General features: G+C 40.9%; 1 protein-coding gene across 1 annotated transcript; it reads right to left on the bottom strand.

The window, feature by feature from the left end:
- Positions 1–8,331: 8,331 nt before the first annotated feature.
- LOC135714923 (cytochrome P450 4c21-like) lies at positions 8,332–19,860 on the bottom strand. The gene is made up of 6 exons (XM_065238319.1): positions 19,509–19,860; positions 19,126–19,381; positions 18,901–19,027; positions 9,071–9,247; positions 8,582–9,002; positions 8,332–8,519 (listed from the first exon to the last, which is right to left on the bottom strand). The coding sequence occupies exons 1-6, from the start codon at positions 19,858–19,860 to the stop codon at positions 8,332–8,334; spliced, it is 1,521 nt and encodes a 506-aa protein (XP_065094391.1).
- Positions 19,861–20,508: the final 648 nt, after the last annotated feature.

Raw genomic sequence — 20,508 nt, forward strand, 5'->3', positions numbered from 1 at the left:
AAGAGAAAAGGTGACAATACGGGGGCGAAAATGAACCACTTTTCTGTCAAACGTGAACCAGCTCCTGATTGGCCGATTTCATGTGCGTAAAATAGAGATAGAGATAGATAAAGATAGAGATAGAGATAGAAATAAAAGAAGAAGAAGCCAATTGTCACCTCTTCCTCTTAGATGAAAATCAATCTCACCACAGTGTGATGAGAATTGCAGCTGTTGAGTTTTGTTAGCTTGATATTCCGAGCTGCGATATTACCAACCGGTGAAAACTAACTATTTGGAATTGGCTCACTACTTGAATAGCCTATTGGTCCCAAGCAAATCAATTAACGTACCCCATTCTAGTCGAAATTCTAGTACTACACAATGTTTATTTTGATTCGCTATGGAAGTTTGACAGATAAAATGAGGGGTTAGTGGATTTTTCTATGTTTCGAGGGGTGAATCGATTAGCTTGGGACCGAAGATTTTTTTTTGCCTCTGTTCGGGACCTAACCCTACTGCGACCAGTAAATTGATCTATTGTAGTATATCCCGTGTCCTTAGTTTAGTGCGTGTCGTACTACTCCATCACTATTGAGAAATGATGAAGTATTCGATTTTTTTTTACAGTTGCCTTGCTCTTGCCTTTATCGCAAGGATCCGACTCTAATTGAAAGGTCCCGCTATTTATACCCTTCGGAGTGTTGAAACACCCTCCAAAGGCGCGCCCCTTTGTCAGTCAAAATTGGATTCCTTAGCAACAAAATTAAGGTATGACACCGATAATGACCATGCATCAGAACCCTAGTCTTAACCACTTCAAACTAGGGAACAACGAATAGAAGATTAGGAATCACATAGATGAAGACAACTAACTCATTTTTTTCCTTGTTTCAAGATCATCCTCGATAGACAAAGCCGAGTCTTGTCACTATCAACAAGGCATAAAAAGTAACAAGGACTAAGATGCGTTCCTTGGATTACTGAAAATCCTGTTCCCCTAGTTTGAAGTAGTGAGGACTAGGAATCGGCGGTAGATATTACATCCCGTAACGTACCACGAAAAGGTGATCTACCCACGTTACGGGGCTGGGACCGAAGATAGTACCAGAGCTGATCCAAAAAGTTGAGCACGTTTCTTCGGGACCTACTAGTCTTAGAATTACCTCTATGGTATTACCATAGAGGTAACTCTAAGACAAGTAGGTCCCGAAGAAACGTGCTCAACTTTTTGGCTCACCTCTGGTACTATCTTCGGTCCCAAGCTTGTCGAATCACCCCTCGAAACATAGGAAAAACCAATAACCCCTCATTTTATCTGTCAAACTTTCATAGCGAATCAAAACAAATATAGTGTAGTAATAGAATTTCAACTAGAATAGGGTACGTTAATCGTTTGCTTGGGACCAATAGGCTACTAAAGTGGTGAGCCAATTTAAAATCGTTAGTTTCGTATTGATTGTTGGTATTACCAACAATCAATACGAAACTAACGATTTTAAATTGGCTCACCACTTTAGTTGCCTATTGGTCCCAAGCAAACGATTAACGTACCCTATTCTAGTTGAAATTCTATTACTACACTATGTTTGTTTTGATTCGCTATGAAAGTTTGACAGATAACATCATGGAGTGTGTGGATTCATGCAGAACATGCAGGGGTGAGTGAAATAGCTTGGGACTGCTTGGGACCGTTGTTCTGGTACTGAGTGAGCCAAAAATAATAATGATTTTCTTCGGGACCCAGTGGTCTTAGAGTTACCTCTATGGTATTACCATAGAGGTAACTCTAAGACCAGAAGGTCCCGAAGAAACGAGCTCAACTTTTTGGCTCAGCTCTGGTACTATCTTCGGTCCCAAGCTAATCGATTCACCCCTCGAAACCTAGGAAAATCCACTAACCCCTCATTTTATCTGTCAAACTTTCATAGAGAATCAAAACAAACATAGTGTAGTACTAGAATTTTGACTAGAATGGGGTACGTTAATTGATCTGTTGGGACAAATAGGCTAGTCAAGTAGTGAGCCAATTTTAAATCGTTAGTTTCGTATTGATTGTTGGTATTACAGCTTGCAATATCCACCGCAAATGTTTGCTTGTTGATTTTTGTCTACGATGATTTTCGTGATCTTATGATCTTTGGTGGTATTTGATTTTTTGATATTTTTCCAGCACAGAGTCAGCAAAAATAATAACCGAACTCATAAATCCTGGTCAAATGTGCAGTTATTTTTTTTTTTTTTTGTAATTACTTTATTTGTACAGGCTCAATCGAATAAACTTTACAGAGCCGAGTTATCCTTTGCGTTATACATTGTTACTGTCTTATATTTAAAGTTAAAGGAACTGGACCGAGTACTCGCGGTCGTCTCGAGGTTAGTGGAGATTTACAATTTTTTGGATGGGAAAAGGGAAGAAGGAGGTTTTAAATGTGGTTTACGATATAACTATTTAATTAATCCTAAAGCATGAAATTATTTCTATTCATCTTGAAAACAAACATTGAAAAAAAAAAACCCACACGTACAAAATACAAACTAAGCACAAGGTTAATCAAACTTACAATCTAAGGTTAATATCCTTAAAGTAAACATATATGAGTTTCATAAACTCCAGATCGCGTCTAGCCAAAATATCCCGAACTGGAACATTAGGTTGTCTACCTCGAGCCCGAAGGGAATCATAAAAATGTGATCTGACTCCACGATACTCCACACAAGACCAAAGGATGTGATCAGCGTCCTGGTAACCTTGTCCACATTCACAGAGATTGCTGTCTCCCAACCCCACACGGAACAAGTGAGCGTTTAGACAATAGTGATTGGACATGAGACGAGACATCACGCGTATGAAGTCTCGACTCAAGTCTAACCCTTTGAACCATGCAAACTTCGACACCTTAGGGATAATTGAATGTAGCCATCGTCCCAAGCTACCCTCACTCCATTGATGTTGCCAGCTAACGAGCGACTGCTGACGATAAATAGAGAAAAATTCACTATAGGCGATCTGTCGATCATAAATGTCGCCTTCCATAGCGCCCACCTTCGCAAGTGAATCCGCCTTCTCATTGCCCAAAATTGAGCAATGCGAAGGGACCCACGCGAAGGTGATGATGAAAGAGCGCACGGATAAAGCACTAAGCAGTTCTCGTATTTTCAAGAGAAAATACGAGAAGTGCTTTACCGGCCTAATGGAACGGATAGCCTCGACAGAACTGAGACTATCCGTAAAAATAAAGTAGTGGTGCGGAAGAAGTGAAGCAATAGTTTCCAAAGTGTAGTGAATTGCTGCCAGTTCAGCCACATACACAGAACAAGGAGCTTCAAGTTTTCGAGAGGCGCTGTGAAATTCATTAAATACACCAAAACCAGCGGACTCCTCTATTAGAGATCCATCTGTGAAAAACGTTCTTGCAGAATCAACATGGCCAAACTTTGCAGCGTATAATGACGGAGCAATCATAGGACGATGATGCTCTGGAATTCCGCGGATTTCCTGCGTCATAGTTAAATCAAAATTAACTGAATTGCCGAAATCGGAGAAGACTACACGATTGGGAATATTTCTTGAAGGGCTGACATCCTGTGTTAAATATAGGTAGTACAAAGTCATAAAACATGTTTGAGGATTTAGCTCCAGAAGCTTCTCAAAATTTTCGATCACCAGTGGGTTCATTACTTCGCAACGGGTGAGGAGCCTCAGAGATAACTCTGAAAAACGGACGGATAGTGGCAACATGCCCGCCAGCACTTCGAGACTCATAGTATGAGTCGAGTGCATGCATCCTAACGCGATACGAAGACAACGATACTGGATCCGTTCCAGCTTGATGATGTGCGTTTTAGCTGCCGACTGGAAGCAAAAACTGCCGTACTCTAAAACCGATAAAATCGTTGTCCTGTACAACGTCAGAAGATCTTGTGGATGGGCTCCCCACCACGTTCCGGTAATTGATCGAAGGAAATTGATCCTTAGTTGGCATTTTCGTCTCAGATACTCAATGTGGGATCTCCAGGTGCATTTGGAATCGAACCAGACCCCGAGATATTTAAAAGACATGGAATGAGTGATCGGTTTACCCAAAAGTTGAAGCTTCGGTTGTGCTGGGCTATGCTTCCTAGAAAAAACGACCAACTCAGTTTTCTCCGTGGAGAATTCGATACCTAGCTGAATAGCCCAAGTAGACAAATTGTCCAAGGTATCCTGTAAGGGTCCTTGCAGGTCAACCTCTTTTGGCCCTGTGATAGACACTACGCCATCATCTGCAAGTTGTCTCAACGTGCAATTGTCACTAAGACAATTGTCAATTTCTCTAACGTAGAAATTGTACAAAAGGGGGCTTAAACATGAGCCTTGGGGGAGACCCATGTAGCTAAATCGAAAAGCTGTAGAGTTTCCATGAGAAAAGCTCATATGTTTTTCTGACAGCAAATTGTACAAAAAATTATTCATTAATGGAGACAATCCACAAGCGTGGAGTTTCTCTGAAAGAACTTCAACGGATACTGAATCAAAAGCCCCCTTGATATCCAAGAACACAGAAGCCATTTGCTCTTTCTTAGCAAAAGCCAACTGAATTTCCGAGGAAAGCAACGCGAGACAGTCGTTCGTTCCCTTACCCCTACGGAAACCAAATTGAGTATCTGAAAGAAGGTGGTTCGTCTCAACCCATTCGTCGAGGCGAAAAAGGATCATTTTCTCCATCAATTTCCGAATACACGACAGCATCGCGATGGGCCGATACGAATTGTGATCCGACGCGGGTTTATCAGGCTTTTTAATGGCTATCACCCTCACTCGTCTCCAATCGTCGGGAACAATATTGAGCTCCAAGAACTGATTGTACAAGTTCAACATGCGCCTCTTAGCGACGTCTGGGAGGTTTTTCAGCAAGTTGAACTTGATTCTATCAGATCCCGGGGCAGAATTGCCACACGAAAGGAGAGCGAGTGAAAGTTCGACCATTGAAAAAGGCTGACTGATTTCGTCTACCGAATTCGCGGTTTCGTGAGGAATCAACTGCGACGGCACGGAATCTGGACACACTTTTCGCGCGAATTTAAGAATCCATTGATCCGAGCATTCCTCGCTTTCGTTGTTAGTAGACCGGTTACGCATTCTTCGCGCCGTACTCCAAAGCGTATTCATAGACGTTTCGCGCGACAATCCGTCTACAAACTGCCGCCAGTAACCCCGTTTTTTGGCCTTGATGAGGCTCTTGAGTTCGCGTTCAAGAGATGTGTATGCGTCGAAATGCTCGCGTGTTCCGCGTTTCCGAAAAAGTTTAAACGCGTCGGACTTTTTACGGTAAACCTCCGTGCATTGTTGATCCCACCAGAGCGATGGTGTTTTCTTACGAATAGACGATCGCGGCACCGGTCGTGTTTGAGCTTGAAGTGCGCTGTCGACGATGAGATTAGAGAGGAAATTATATTCCTCCAACGGCGGAAGCTCTTCCACTGACGATACTGTATCGTCTATCGCGGATTGGAACTTAGTCCAATCGATGTTACGGGTTAGATCATACGCGACGTTAACGGATTCTGACGAGTTGAACCCACTGGCAATCGAAATTTTGATTGGCAAATGATCACTACCGTGCGGATCCTGGATTACATGCCAAGTGGAATCCAACGATAGTGAATTGGAGCAAAAGGTGAGGTCTAATCTGCTACCATTCGAGGATGGACCAGCCAAACGTGTTACTTCTCCATTGTTAAGTATTGTCATGTTGAAGTTGTCGCAGAGATCATAAATCAAAGTAGAACGGTTATCATCGTACAGTTTCCCCAGCCTGTACCGTGGGAGTTAAAATCTCCCATGATCAACCATGGAGCGGGAAGTACCGCACATATGTCGAAAAGTTGTTTGCGATTAACAGAGACTCTAGGAGCAATATATACAGAAGCAATACAAAGGCTCTTACCTTTAATGGTAGCCTGACATGCGACAACTTCAATACCAGGGAATTCGGGAAGATTCACTCTATAGAAGGAATGGCACTTTTTGATCCCCAAAAGTACCCCTCCTCCACGTGAATCCTCACGATCCAATCGAATAATGTTAAAATCGTAAAAAGGGAGATCAATTTCTGAAGAGAGCCATGTTTCACAGAGGGCAAATGCATCGCAATTATTGTTATGGACTAAATACTTGAACGAATCTAATTTCGGAATAAGACTTCGACAATTCCACTGTAGAACAGTGATCAAATCCCCGACCTCGTTTGGAAAATTATCCATCGAAGGAGATGATAGCTGCAAGAAGGGGCCATTTTGAAGTCAATTGCTTCAAGAAGGATTTCACAGTCGGAAGCAATGTGACGACAATGCTTTTCAGAGGATCAGAAATGTTGAGGTATTTGAGAATACCGTCCACAATGTCATCAAATGAGAACAACCCAGATGAAGAAGGGGTTTCTGTTCTTAAAATTGGGGCATCAGGGGTTTTGGATGTCCCCGGAAGTGGTGGAAAATCCTGGGTATAGTCAGTTCTGCGGAATCCAGGAGGAGTAGAAGTCTCCTTTTTTCCACCACTCCTTGATTTAGGCAAGCTGATTTGGGGTTCTTTATTTGCAACAATCCGCGAACGGATGCGCTTTCGTTTCCGTGCAGAACCTTCCGGAAAACTGAAAGAAGTTCCCTCCTCAGCCAAGTCAGAGTCAGTCTCGTCATCTGACAAAAGAGAAAAGGGATTTTTGTCATTGGTCGATGGCGTGGCTGTCTTAAGCATTTCTGCAAAAGACCCTTTGGAACGTTCCTTAAGGGAGCGTTTCATTTTGTCCCCGAGCTGTTTGTACGCCGGGCACGACGAGAGAGCATGAGGAGGAGTTCCGTTGCAGTACACGCATTTTGGTGCAGTAGCTGCGCAGGCGCCATCCTCATGCTTCTCCCCGCATGTGGAGCAGCGTGCCTTGTTGCCGCAGTGGGAGGCCGTATGTCCCAACCGCTTACAATGCTGGCAGTTCATGACCCGAGGTACAAACAACCGCACAGGAAGACGAAGTTTTCCCAGCTCGATGTATTGAGGAAGGGCAGATCCAGAAAAGGTCACCCGAAACGAGTCTGTGGGGGTAAAATTCTTTTTACCCTCGCTGAGCGATACTGACTTCATTCTATGAACGGCCAGTATCTTTACCGGAGGAAGCAAGGGGTTCTTGAATCGGCCAACCGCTTGCTTCTCCAGTATCTCGGGGTTCAGACTCGCCTCAGTGACCACGCCTTCGATCTCCACATCAGAGGCTGGAATGTACACCCTATATTCCAGTGTGAAAAATTGGGAAACAGCAATTTCATTGGCCTGTTTCAGGTTAGCGACGGTCACACGAAGTTTGTTGTGCCTAACCTTCGTTATTTCGGTCACGGCAGAGAATCGCTTTGTCAGATCATCAGATATCTGAACAACATTCAAGGGTTTGTTTTTGGGCTGAAAATAGACAACCCATGGGCCAGTCGAGTCATTCGGGTAGGCCCGCAATCTGGTGCTTTTCTCAGCCTGCCCATCGACAGACTGAGACGACGAACCAGGGATGACATCATCATTCTTCTGAGATGAATGGTCATCCATGTCGTCTTCTGACAAAACATCCATTTTGTTCAACTAGTGGGAGCGCAAAACGCTCTCCCACTGAACGCACAGACACAATACACAGAAAACACTACAAACACAGAAATACAAAATGAAAATTTAACTAATGGGGGAGTAAAAGAAACAAGAAAAAAACAAAAACTTATCTGATAATCCTATACTACTACCACCGAGCGTTATATGTGTAGGCGTTTACACAGATGGCTGGGAAGCGACGCGCAGCGTGGATGACCTTCGCTGTGGTGCACTTGATCGAGGCGCGGCACTCAGCACACACAGGCGCACGATGAATGATGAACGATGTAGATGTAGAAACGGGTGCTCACACTCGATGATGATGATACGTGAGCGGGTATGCGTAAGCGCGTATGCGTGACCACGCAACGATGATGCCCAAATTTGTTAGCGAATTTCCAATAGCACGGATTAATCTTTCCGAAAATGACACTTTCTACTAAAAAAAAACTCACTTTTCGATCAATTTACCGGGAACTATGCCAGGAGTCACTTAGTGAGAAAAAACTGATAAATTATATCAAGCGAATACCGAAAAAACTTCCAAAACAACGGAGCGCGAAACAAGTCGACCGTACTTCTTGCTAGGACGCAGTGGGATGAATGTGTGCAGTTATTGATAGAATAGGTAATGAAATGGTGCTGCACTTTACGACAAATGAAACCTGAAATCCGATTTATCCTAGCATAAACTTAACTATACCTATATTCAAGTGATTTTATTACAAGCATATTTCATTTGTTCATTATTCTACCTCAGTGGGAAGATTCGGAGGATTTCGCTTCGTCAGCTGCACCAAATGTTGGAACGGTAGCTTCAGCGTCAGGTCATGTCTAAATGCCATATCTTCGTGCTTGATTTGCGAGCTAAAGTGAAAATTCCTCACCAGATGAATCATAATCAGCTTCATGCCGAAGATCGCGTAGCGCCAACCTGAAATAGATTGGAGGTCCTTAAAATAAATTACCCCTTCCAAATAACTGGTCTCAACCCACCCAAACAGTTTTTACTGCCAGCACTGTACGGTAGAAACGCCGCCGGGTGTCTGTTCTTGATCCTTTCCTCGGTGAAATTCTCCGGATCGAACTTTTCTGCATCCGGTCCCCAAATGTCCGGCCGCTTGTGCATCGCGAAGAGACTCATGATGAAAATGTTGCCCGGCGGCACCTTGACGCCATCGATCTCGATTTCGGCGGTGTTTTCGCGAGCGACATAGGGCACCACCGTACAGTGGCGTTGGACTTCGTTGATGAACATATCCAGGAAGGTCAGTTTCTTGATGTTCTCCGGTGTGTACTCCTTGTAGTCGCCGGGGAAAACTTCGTTGATTTCAGCGTGCAGTCGATCTTGGATCTCCGGGTAGAACGCAAGGAACAGACAGGCGTGAGCCGTTGCCAAACTGGTCGTATCGGTTGCCTTGGATGAGAGATCGTTAGTCAATTATTGTTAAGAATTCGGAAAATGAGGATTGTCAACAAACTAACCCCCGTTATGACAGCATACACGTTGTCTCTGATTTGGATATCGTTGAACTGTTTTCCGTCGTGGCTGACTCCGAGCAGTTGGTCAACCAGAATTTTCGGTTTGTTGTATTCCTCTTCGGCGTTAGCATCGTTGTTGTTGCTTTTGTTCAAGAGGTATTGTTTTCGCTCTATCAGTAACTAGAAAAAGAAGGGCGGGTTTAAATAAAGCCAACAAAATTCAGCAGTTTTTCATGATTCGGAATATACTCTGTATTCAAAACTCGACGGTCTTAGGTTTAAAAAAAATCGAAACTAGAGAGACATTTTGCGTAAGAAAGTCCCGCAAAAATCTAAATAATCATATGAACCGTTGCGAGTTCAGAATTTGGGTGCACTTGAACTTGAACCGTTTGATAGCTGAATCTCGGCACCGATCATTCCATGCCTTGGAAACCTGCTTAACCCTCCGTTACTCGCGCTGTTGTACTTTGTACAACACACATGAGTTTTCCATTACCATTTTGTTGCTGAGCTACCAATCGATCTGAAACCAACGAGTATTCCTCAAAAAACTTGTTTTGATATAAACAAGCTAAACTTTGATTACAGTAAATACCTAAAAAAATGCGGATAATAGGGAAAATGTAAATGGAAATCGCGTAAACTGTGGCCATACTACGTGGGATTTGACTTCATTGATTACAACAAAGAAGATATCGAGATCCTGACCAGATAGAAAGTTTCTGTCTACGACAAAGTTGTTCAGGAGGTCAAGGTCTTTTGGCTGGTGGACAGTAGTTCAGAATTTTCTCACTTCATGGTGCTAGTATACATGTGAAATTCTCGCATATAAAATATCTCAAGTTCTTGACCAGATAGAAACATACTGTTGTCGGCAAAGTTGTTCAGGATATCACAAAATTTTTGCTCGTGGACAGTTGTTCAAAATTTTCTCACTACGTAGCGCTAATGAAATGTGAAATTCTCATTCAATAACTCTTTTTTACATTTAACAAAAGTAACTCTTTTGAACAAAGTTTTTCAGGAGGTTAAAGCCTATTTTTGGTGCACAATGTTTCAGAATTTTCTCACTACGCGGTGCTAGTATACACGTGAAATTTTCACGTATAAAATATCTCGAAATCCTGACCAAATAGAAAGTTACTGTTTTCGGCAAAGTTGTTTAGGAGATCAAAACTTTTTTGCTGGTGAACAGTAAATATTTCAGAATGTTTTCGGTATGCGGCGCTAGTGTGTATGTAAAATATTTGTATATACTATAGCTTAAGGTCAGGAACTAACTTTCATCGTCAAAGTTGTACATGCGGCAAAGTTCTTCCGGATGGTGAACATGCAAATGTGTTTTGTTCAAAGCTCTCTCATTTACGTCTACTTTAATTTAAATTTTTTTTTTTTTCCAGTTTAATTCTGAGATTTTTCAGAGTAATTTTATAAAAATAGTGTAACTTTGGGTGAAGCTTTGGTATACAAAATTTAAAAATGATATTGAGCAATATGCCTCTTCGTTTTTTTATTCAAAATCTTTAAAATGTTCTAAAAAGAACGAAAATTGGAATTTTTAGTGCGTGTCCTTAAACTTATGATCGGGAGTGTACGGTTTTATAAATTTCTCCATTCAACTGAGCAAAAGTGCCTCACTCTATGAGTTAGTCTCGTTGTCCGTGCACACGTAAATACAAGGATTTTTTTTTAGACCCCTCGATAAGACATTTTGAAATTAGCCTTAAATGAAAGGGAGACTCTAAAAATTCATTTGGTGGAAGTTTCAGCGATATTGATCTTTTAAGATAATGTTTTCCATCTGAGATACGTGTTACCACTAATTTACCAGAGGTATACAAGTGGAACGACTCAACCCAATTTATATCTCCACAAATCTGCATGAAAATCTTCACCAGTAGAAGAAATCCAAAATATATGTATTTGTCTTATCCCACTTAGGCTGATGTAAATTGTATTTTTATTTTATGATATTTGATATGCGAGAATTGCCCGCCAAATTTTGAGAAATTTCTGAACTACTCTTCATAAGCCAATAGATCATTATCTCCTTAACAGCTTTGCCAAATACAGTAAATTACTAGCTGTTCAAAATCTCGAGATATTATATATGCGAAGATTTCACGTATATCATAGCGCCACGTAGTGAAGAAATTCTGTACTGTCGACCAACGAAAAAGTTTTGATCTAATGGACAACTTTGCCGATGACAGCTTAGCAGGTCTCGAAATATATCTAATGTGAGAATGAGAGAGCGCAATGATGTGAAAAATAAATTGAATTTCTGTCCATCAGCCAAAGGCCTTGGCTCCCTGAACAACTTTGCCCAAGACAGTAACATTCTATTTGGTCAGGATCTCGTGATATTTTATTTTTTTCACGTGTTACTAGCGCCGCTTAGGGAATTCTCAACTATTGTACACCAAGCAATAGACTTTGACCTCCTGAATAACTATCTCGAGATATTTTATATGAGAATTTCACGTGTATACTAGCGCCGCGTAGTGAGAAAATTCTGAACTACTGTCCACCAGCCAAAAATACTTGTCCCCCTGAACAAGTTTGCCGAAGACAGTAACTTTCTATCCGGTCAGGATCTCGAGCTATTGTATATGCGAAAATTGCACGTATATACTAGCGCCACGTAGTGAGATTTTTCTGAACTACTCCACCAACGAAAATATCTTGACTTCCTGAAAAATTTTGCCGAAGACAGTAACTTTCTATCTGGTCAGAATCTCGAGATAGCCGGCGCCGGTGGTGTAGTGGTAAGCGTGACTGCTCTCTAACACCCCAATGGGTCTGGATTCAATCCCCAGCCGAGGTCGGTGGGATTTTTCTGAGGCATAAAAATCTCTGGTCACGTCTTCCTTCGGAAGGGAAGTAAAGCCGTTGGTCCCGGCCCATGTGTGTTGTGAATGGGTGCGATATCCTACGCAGTTCAATGAGGCCGATGAAGCACTCGGCGTATTTCCTGCAGGAAATACGATCGTCATTGAGTGCTTTATCAAACAGCTCGCATATCATCACCTTGGTATGGGTCCCTTCTCATTTCTCTATCCCGGGCAATGAGAAAGCGGACTCGCTGGCCAAGGTGGGTGCTATGGAAGGCGATATTTACGAGCGACAAATCGCCAACCACGATTTTTTCACGATTTCTCGTCAGCAAGTCCTCGCCAACTGCCAACAAAAGTGGAATGATGGTGATCTGGGAAGATGGCTACATTCTATTGTCCCACAGTCCCTGGTTCAAAGGGTTGGATATGAGTCGTGATTTTATTCGTGTAATGTCCAGGCTCATGTCCAATTACTGTTCGTTAAACGCCCACCTCTTCCGTAATACGCTCGCCGACAGCAACTTATGTACCTGTGGAAACGGTTATCACGACATCGAGCATGTTGTTTGGTCCAGCTCCTTGCATCATGAGGCGAGATCCGTGAGTCCGCATCGTGCTCTCTTGCCGTGCGGATCTATTTGCTTTTTGCTTAAGGAAGTGTTACTACTACCTAAAGCTACAACAAATTTAAACAGCACTTTTCAGTGCTCAACCTGTAAAAATTTTTTACCTTGTTCAACTCCTCTTATTCCTCTTCGATCCTTGTTTGGACCCTACCCGAGGTAATCCTTCTTGGATATCGATTTGGAAATTTCCTCTCCGATCCTTCAGATTCTTATAGTAATCTGCTTGGAAAACGATTTGGATAAAAAATTTACTGCCGCCATGGCGCCTAAACGCAAAAGAAAGGGGCAAACTCTTGACCCCCCTTCTGAAGAAATTAATTTGAGTAATCAATTTGATTTGCTCACGGATGATGAGAATGATCCATCATCCAAGAAAAATTCTAGTAAACTTTCCCGGCTTAATGCCAAGAAGGAAAAGATTCCCCCTATTGTGATAACCACTACCGATTTCCATGCTCTTCGCATGGAACTTTTGAATTTCGTGAAAGTTAAGTTTTCACTACAAATTGGACGTCGGGGTGAATGCCGTGTATTGGCTGAAACCTTGGACGGATTTAAATGTCTTCTCAAGTATCTTACTGAGAAGAAGCACAAATTTTTTACTTACGACACCAAAACTGAACGTGTGTTCAAGGTTGTCATGAAAGGACTGCCCAGTGGTGAATCCCTGGATCAGATCAAAGATGAACTGGCAAAATTACTTGGAGTTGTGCCACTCCAAGTAATCAAAATGAAAATGAAATCCCGTCCTGGCGATTCGCGCAACGGGATTTCTAATGATTTTTATTTAGTTCACTTCAAGTCTAGTGAACTAAACAACCTTAAGGCCTTAGAAAAAGCTAACCTTATGCTCCATGTCCGAGTGAAGTGGGAACACTTCAGGAAGACTGGAGGAAATTTCCAAAACCTCACTCAGTGCCGTAAGTGCCAGGGATGGGGTCACGGAACTAAAAATTGCTACATGCCAGCTAAATGCATGAATTGTGGTGATTCCTCTCACGCAAAGGACGACTGTCCTGTGAAGGAAGATCCTAAGAAATTTAAATGTTCAAATTGTGGTGAAAACCACAAATCCAATTTTTGGGAATGTAAGACTCGCAAAGCGATCCTACAATCTCGTTCTAACCGACAGGTAGGAAACGCTCCACGTTTCCGACCAGGTACAAATTCCTCTGCTGTTAACAACGGTCAGCGAGGAACAAATTCTACATTCGTACCCGTAGGTACAAATATCACCCCTGCTTCAAATGTTTCATCTGTACCTACTCCCCTCGCTGCTAACAATGTTCAACGAGTTAATGGAGCTACCTATGCTGCTATTGCAGCGGGTAGAAATCAAAATACTAACCAACGTTCTAACGGAAATTTTGACAATTTTGACTTAGGAAGCATTACTGCCCCTAAAATGGAATTTTTACAGAATTCATTAATTGACATGATTTCTGATATGCTTAAATCTAACTCCATGTTTGATGCTATTCAAACTGGAGTAAAATTTGCTAATAATATTGTCATGACTTTAAACTTCAGTAATGGATTTTAAAGCATTAAACATTTTAAATTGGAATGCTCGATCTCTTAAAGATAATGAAGACGAGCTATTTAATTTTTTGAGAGTTCATAACGTGCATATTGCCGTTATAACTGAAACGTTCCTTAAACCTGACCATAAGGTTAAGAAGGACGCAAATTACTTGATTTATAGAAATGATCGTCTTAATGGACCCTGTGGTGGCGTTGCCATCATTATTCATAGACGAATCAAGCATAAAATTCTTTCTTCATTTGAATCCAAAGTTTTTGAAACTTTGGGAGTTTCTGTTGAAACAAAATTTGGACAACTTACGTTTATAGCTGCCTATTTGCCATTCCAATGCGTAGGCCAGCAAAAGAATTTTCTCAAGGGTGACCTCCAGAAACTTACCCGTCATAGGTCTAAATTCTTCATTATTGGTGATTTTAATGCAAAACACCGCTCATGGAATAATGCTCAAAGCAATTCCAATGGTAATATTCTGTTTGATGATTGTTCTGCAGGTTATTACACTATTCAATATCCAAACAGCCCAACATGCTTTTCTTCTGCAAGAAATCCCTCCACTATTGATTTGGTCTTAACTGATTCATGTCAACTTTGTAGCCAACTGGTTACCCATGCTGACTTCGGTTCTGATCACCTTCCAGTAACTTTTGAAATATCCCAAGAAATAATTTCTAATCCCAACAGCTTTACTTTCAATTACCATAGGGCTGATTGGGAGCAATATCGAACATTTATGGAATATAACTTCGATCCAAACATTCCTTTGCAAACCAAAGATGAAATTAATTATGCTCTTGAATCTCTGACTACTTCTATAGTTGAAGCAAGAGCTGCCTCAGTACCAAAATGCGAGGTTAAATTCGATTCAATTATAATAGACGATGATCTTCAGCTCTTGATCCGTCTTAAAAATGTCCGTAGGAGACAATTTCAAAGAACACGCGATCCTGCCATGAAAGTTATCTGGCGGGATTTGCAAAAACAAATTAAAAAGCGATTCTCTGCCCTGAGGAACAAAACTTTTGAAAATAATGTTTCTAAATTAGACCCGAGTTCCAAACCCTTTTGGAAACTCACAAAAATTTTGAAAAAACATCAAAAGCCAATTCCAGCGCTTAAAGAAGGTGGTAAAATGTTGATCACAAATTTGGAAAAAGCTCAGAAACTTGCTAAGCAATTCGAGAGTTCCCATAATTTCAGTTTGGGTCTTACTAGTCCTATTGAGAATCAGGTTGCTCGGGATTTTCGGAATATTTTCTCTCGGGAAAATATTTTTGATGATTCCTGGGGGACTGATTTGGACGAAGTAAGGTCTATAACTAAAAAATTTCAAAATATGAAAGCTCCAGGTGATGATGGAATTTTCTATATCCTCATCAAAAAACTCCCAGAGAGTACCTTGTCTTTCCTGGTAAAATTATTTAACAGATGTTTCCATTTGGCATACTTTCCTGATAAATGGAAAAATGCAAAAGTTGTTCCAATTTTGAAGCCGGATAAAAATCCAGCTGAAGCTTCTAGCTACCGTCCAATAAGTTTGCTTTCTTCAATAAGTAAACTTTTTGAAAAAATAATTTTGAATAGAATGATGCTTCACATCAATACGAACTCAATTTTTGCAGATGAGCAGTTTGGATTTCGCCATGGGCATTCAACTACTCATCAACTCTTAAGAGTTACCAATTTAATTCGTTCAAACAAATCTGAAGGCCACTCAACTGGAGTTGCTCTTCTAGACATAGAAAAAGCATTCGACAGTGTTTGGCATGAAGGTTTGATTGCTAAATTGAAAAAGTTTAATTTTCCACTTTACATTATGAAATTAGTTCAAAATTATTTAACTGACAGAACTCTGCAGGTAAATTATCAAAATTCCAAATCTAATCGACTACCTGTTAGAGCAGGAGTTCCTCAGGGTAGCATTCTTGGGCCTATATTGTATAACATTTTCACTTCGGACCTCCCTGATTTGCCTCAGGGTTGCCACAAATCTTTGTTCGCTGATGACACAGGCATTTCCGCTAAAGGAAGAAGTCTTCGTGTTATTTGCAGCAGACTTCAGAAAAGTTTAGATATTTTCTCTTCTTATTTACAAAAATGGAAGTGGGCTTCCTTTTTGAAACCTAGTAGTAGTCACATAGTCACTATGAACGGAGTTCCAATTTCCTGGTCAAACCAAGTGAAATATCTTGGATTAATACTTGACCATAAATTAACTTTTAAAGATCACATTGAGGGCATTCAAGCCAAATGTAACAAATATATAAAATGTTTGTATCCTCTTATTAACAGGAAATCCAAACTTTGCCTGACGAATAAACTTCTAGTATTTAAACAAGTTTTTAGACCGGCCATGCTTTACGCTGTGCCAATATGGTCTTGTTGTTGCACTACCAGGAAAAAAGCACTTCAAAGGATTCAGAACAAAGTTCTGAAAATGATTTTGAAGTTGCCTCCCTGGTATAGTACTACCGAAGTACATAAAATTTCGAATGTTGAGACTTAAGCACAAATGTCCAACAAAATAATTAATAATTTCCGGCAAAAATCGTTACAATCCTCAATTGCAACGATTAATTCCCTTTATACTTAGATAAGATTTAGTTTTAGTTATTTAGTTTTAAGCTATCAATTGTTATACTGACATGCAGGTTTAAAAAACCTGTTTAAAATACTGAATTGCCAAGACAGGAACAATGTAAAAACACTTAGATATACATCATAACAATTAAGGCTGGTAAGTTACTGTAGCAACTGGAGCACCTAGGTCAAAAATGAAATGTAATTTATTTTGAATTTGGAACAAATAAAGAGTTAAAAAAAAAAAAGGCGAGATCCGTTCTGCGTGATTCCCTTAGGGTCCGAGGAAAACAACCCTTTAAGCCAATTAGAGGCGTCTTGGCTTGCCGTGATATCGACATTATAAAGCTTATTTACGACTTTCTTTAAGCTGTTGATGTATGTGTTTAATGTTTTGTGTTTTAGTCATCCTTTACGTTTAAGTTTTAAATTAGTTCAAAATGCTTTCCCTTGTCCTCGCTCCAAATGATCAATAAATGTAATCCCTAATCTCGAGTAAACCGCGAGTAATCGGCCCCCGTTTTACTAACATTAGTTGTAAGAAAATGATATTCACACACAATAATGTAAAACATATTCGGCTCCGCAAAGCTAACGCATTTGAGCCTTGACAAATAAATGGATTATTAAAAAAAAAAAAAATACAGTGTTGCCTACAGAGCAGCTGCTTGATCATGTCATAAGTTTACCAATCTCTTAAATAATTAATAACTTTTTCCTGTGTCGTTTTACATAGAAACGATCTTGAGCAAAGTTGTAGCTGAGAAAATTTTCTATAAGAATGGCTATCGAACTTTTTCGCAGCTCAATATGGAAAAAGACTAGAAGGCAATGCACAAAAAGTTAAGATTTCCAATAGTAAATTAAAAGGAAACTTCAAATGGCTTGTGTGAAGTCTGTTTCTAACCAAATGAGTTGTAACTTTGGGAGGTTAATCAGGACCCGATTTGAAACCATTTAAGCACTGTGGAGCGAAAAAGTCAAATTTTCCATCAGTCTAATACCCATACGCGCCCTTCTCGATGTGCCTCGCCAGCGTGTAATTTTTTTTTGCTGTACTCTCCCCATAGATCAAATCTTCATCGCATTGCGACATACGGGAGACGGAACTGGGCCGATCCGAGTGCTGCGCAGCGGCAGTAATCTTGATGGCCTGCCCAAGTGAATTATCCACCGTACTAGTCACTAGGACGTCAACGTCAGATTCTGGTGCTTATCTTCATCAAGATTTAAATTTTTGATCGCTGACACCAAATCTTTTCGTTGACAGCTCGCTCACATACAAAGTCACACCAAGGGGCGCTAAGATCGTGATTTTTGCTAATGTAATCGTAATTATTTAAAATAGTTCCAGTGTACCAAAATTGATGAAATTTTGGATTTCGGTTCCATTTTTAATGCAGATAACGAATATATATTTACCTCAATACCCCTGAACAACCCAATTGGATATTTGTTCATACATGAGCCCCTCGAAAATGAATCAGCACTGTCAGAAATGACGTTCGGTAGGCTACAGCCCACCTTACAGGAGCCCAACTAAAACGTAGCCCAACGAGCGAAATTCGACTATATTTCCATTAACTTCTGCTCGGAGCCTTTCCGATAAAACCGGATTCTTAGTAACAGAATTGTTTCAAAATACTTTTCACAATCACAGTCGCTTCTCAATTGGGTTGTTTAGGGGTATTGAGGTAAATATATATTCGTTATCTGCATTAAAAATGGAACCGAAATCCAAAATTTCATCAATTTTGGTATACTGGAACTATTTTAAATGAGTACGATTACATTAGCAAAAATAACCATTTTAGCAACAATCAATACGACACTAACGATTTTAAATTGGCTCACTACTTGACTAGCCTATTGGTCCCAAGCAAACGATTAACGTACCCCATTCTAGTCTAAATTCTAGTACTACGCAATGTTTGTTTTGATTCGCTATGAAAGTTTGACAGATAAAATGAGGGGTTATTGGTTTTTCTTATGTTTCGAGGGGTGAATCGATTAGTTAGGAACCGAAGAGAGTACCAGAGCTGAGCCAAAAAGTTGAGCACGTTTCTTCGGAACCTTCTAGTCTTAGAGTTACCTCTATGATTTTAGTGCCCCTTGGTGGGACTTTGTATGGGAGCAAGCTGTCAACGAATAGATTTAGTGTCAACGATCAAAAATCAGATGATGTATAAAAATCGGTATATTTTTCGAAGTTAAGCAATTCAATTTCCACAGCAACAATCGTACCTTTGTAAAGAAATCACAGATGATTCTTCGGCCTTCCTGCAGTTCCTTATAGTGGTAGGTCATTTGATAGATGAAATCCAGATACAAATGCACGGTTATCATTCTTCTGGAGGCTCCATTGAATGCTCTGTAACCGAAGAAAAAAAAACCGGAAACGCACACATTTCAATCATCGAGTCCGTTTTTAAAAATTGTATAACAAATAATTGACAGCCAATCACTCACAAATCAAGTCCCCGCTTGAACTCATGCTTGCCCTCAGCCTGCTGGAGTACATCTCCGCCGAGTGTTGTTCCAGCAGCCATCTCCAGGGCGCAAACGGCCGTATACTTTTGGATGTTGACCGTTTCCCGATCAGTACATTCCAGCAAACTGTCCGTCATCTTTTCGCAACACTTGACAAAGTACGGAACGAACCCGTGCACAATCCGTTGGTTGAAGGTGGAATTCAGCCGCTTGCGGTTATCTTTCCAAACTGGCACTGCAAGAACAAGAATCAACGATCAACGATGTCCTTTTTTCTATCTCACTTTCTCATAATCACATGGTGGTAAATGTAATTTCTACAGGAAAAATGTACATTTACCACCTCTGATCACACTACATACACTTGGCCGTGAAAATTCCCTGGGTAAATCCTGCAAATCGATACAGAAACGGTCTCTCCAGACAGTCTGGACTAGACAGGATCTGATGGATAATATCCGGATGGCTGGTCATCAAGAGCATTTTCGGTCCAGCCCAAGCCGTCGTGACTCGATCGGACTCTGAAAACAACCGCTTGATCACTTCGAACCGCTCCACATCGTTTTTCCCCAGCATAATCGTCGCATTGCCCAGCAAAGGATACCGCGGCTGAACCGAGGGCCATTTGTCCGCAAACCGGTACTGCTGCCGATAGGACCAGTACCAGATTACACCGAGGACAACGATCGCCGTGGTGAAGATGATCAAGTACATATTGCGACACACACACGATTCGACCGCACTGAGACTTGTGTTTTTCGAGGAAATTCACGACTGATTCTACACCGTTCTACTCTAAGATCCGCGATAGACTGGAAGGAAGCTGGGCCATGGCTTTCAGTTTTGTTTGGAATGGATGGCTCTTAATTCGAGTAGTATTTACGGGCCTACCACAACAACGCACCGGTGCAGCATCTTCACCATGGCCAACGATCATTATGGACCCGCGAGTGCGCGCGCTTGCTGAACATGATCTCAAGAGCATATTTTCATTATGTCGAAAGTAGCATTTGCATCGATCCGAGAAAAATAAAGTTTTGCTTCGATGACCGAAAAGTTATTCCTATTTCCAATTAAACACACTTTCATGCTAATTACTTAAGTTAAAGTGTATTTACCAGGATATTCGGGAGAATGATCAATCACATCTCCTTACGTGCAGCCTATTCATCGTTTTAGGACCACCGAAAACATCTTAGCAACACACTTTAATAATGAGAAAGCGAAACGACCAACGTACACTTTTCACGGATTTCTCAGCGCTGTTACTTAAGAAAAATGGCATCTCCATAGAAATCGGGTGACTTTGGTAACATTGAAAAATATTTTGATCGGAAGGTGATTACGTCAAAAAACAATTTG

This window comes from Ochlerotatus camptorhynchus, unplaced genomic scaffold, assembly GCF_037179485.1.
Source record: "Ochlerotatus camptorhynchus isolate MF236.1 unplaced genomic scaffold, CSIRO-AGI_Acam_v1.1 ptg000763l, whole genome shotgun sequence".
Lineage (NCBI taxonomy): Eukaryota > Metazoa > Arthropoda > Insecta > Diptera > Culicidae > Ochlerotatus > Ochlerotatus camptorhynchus.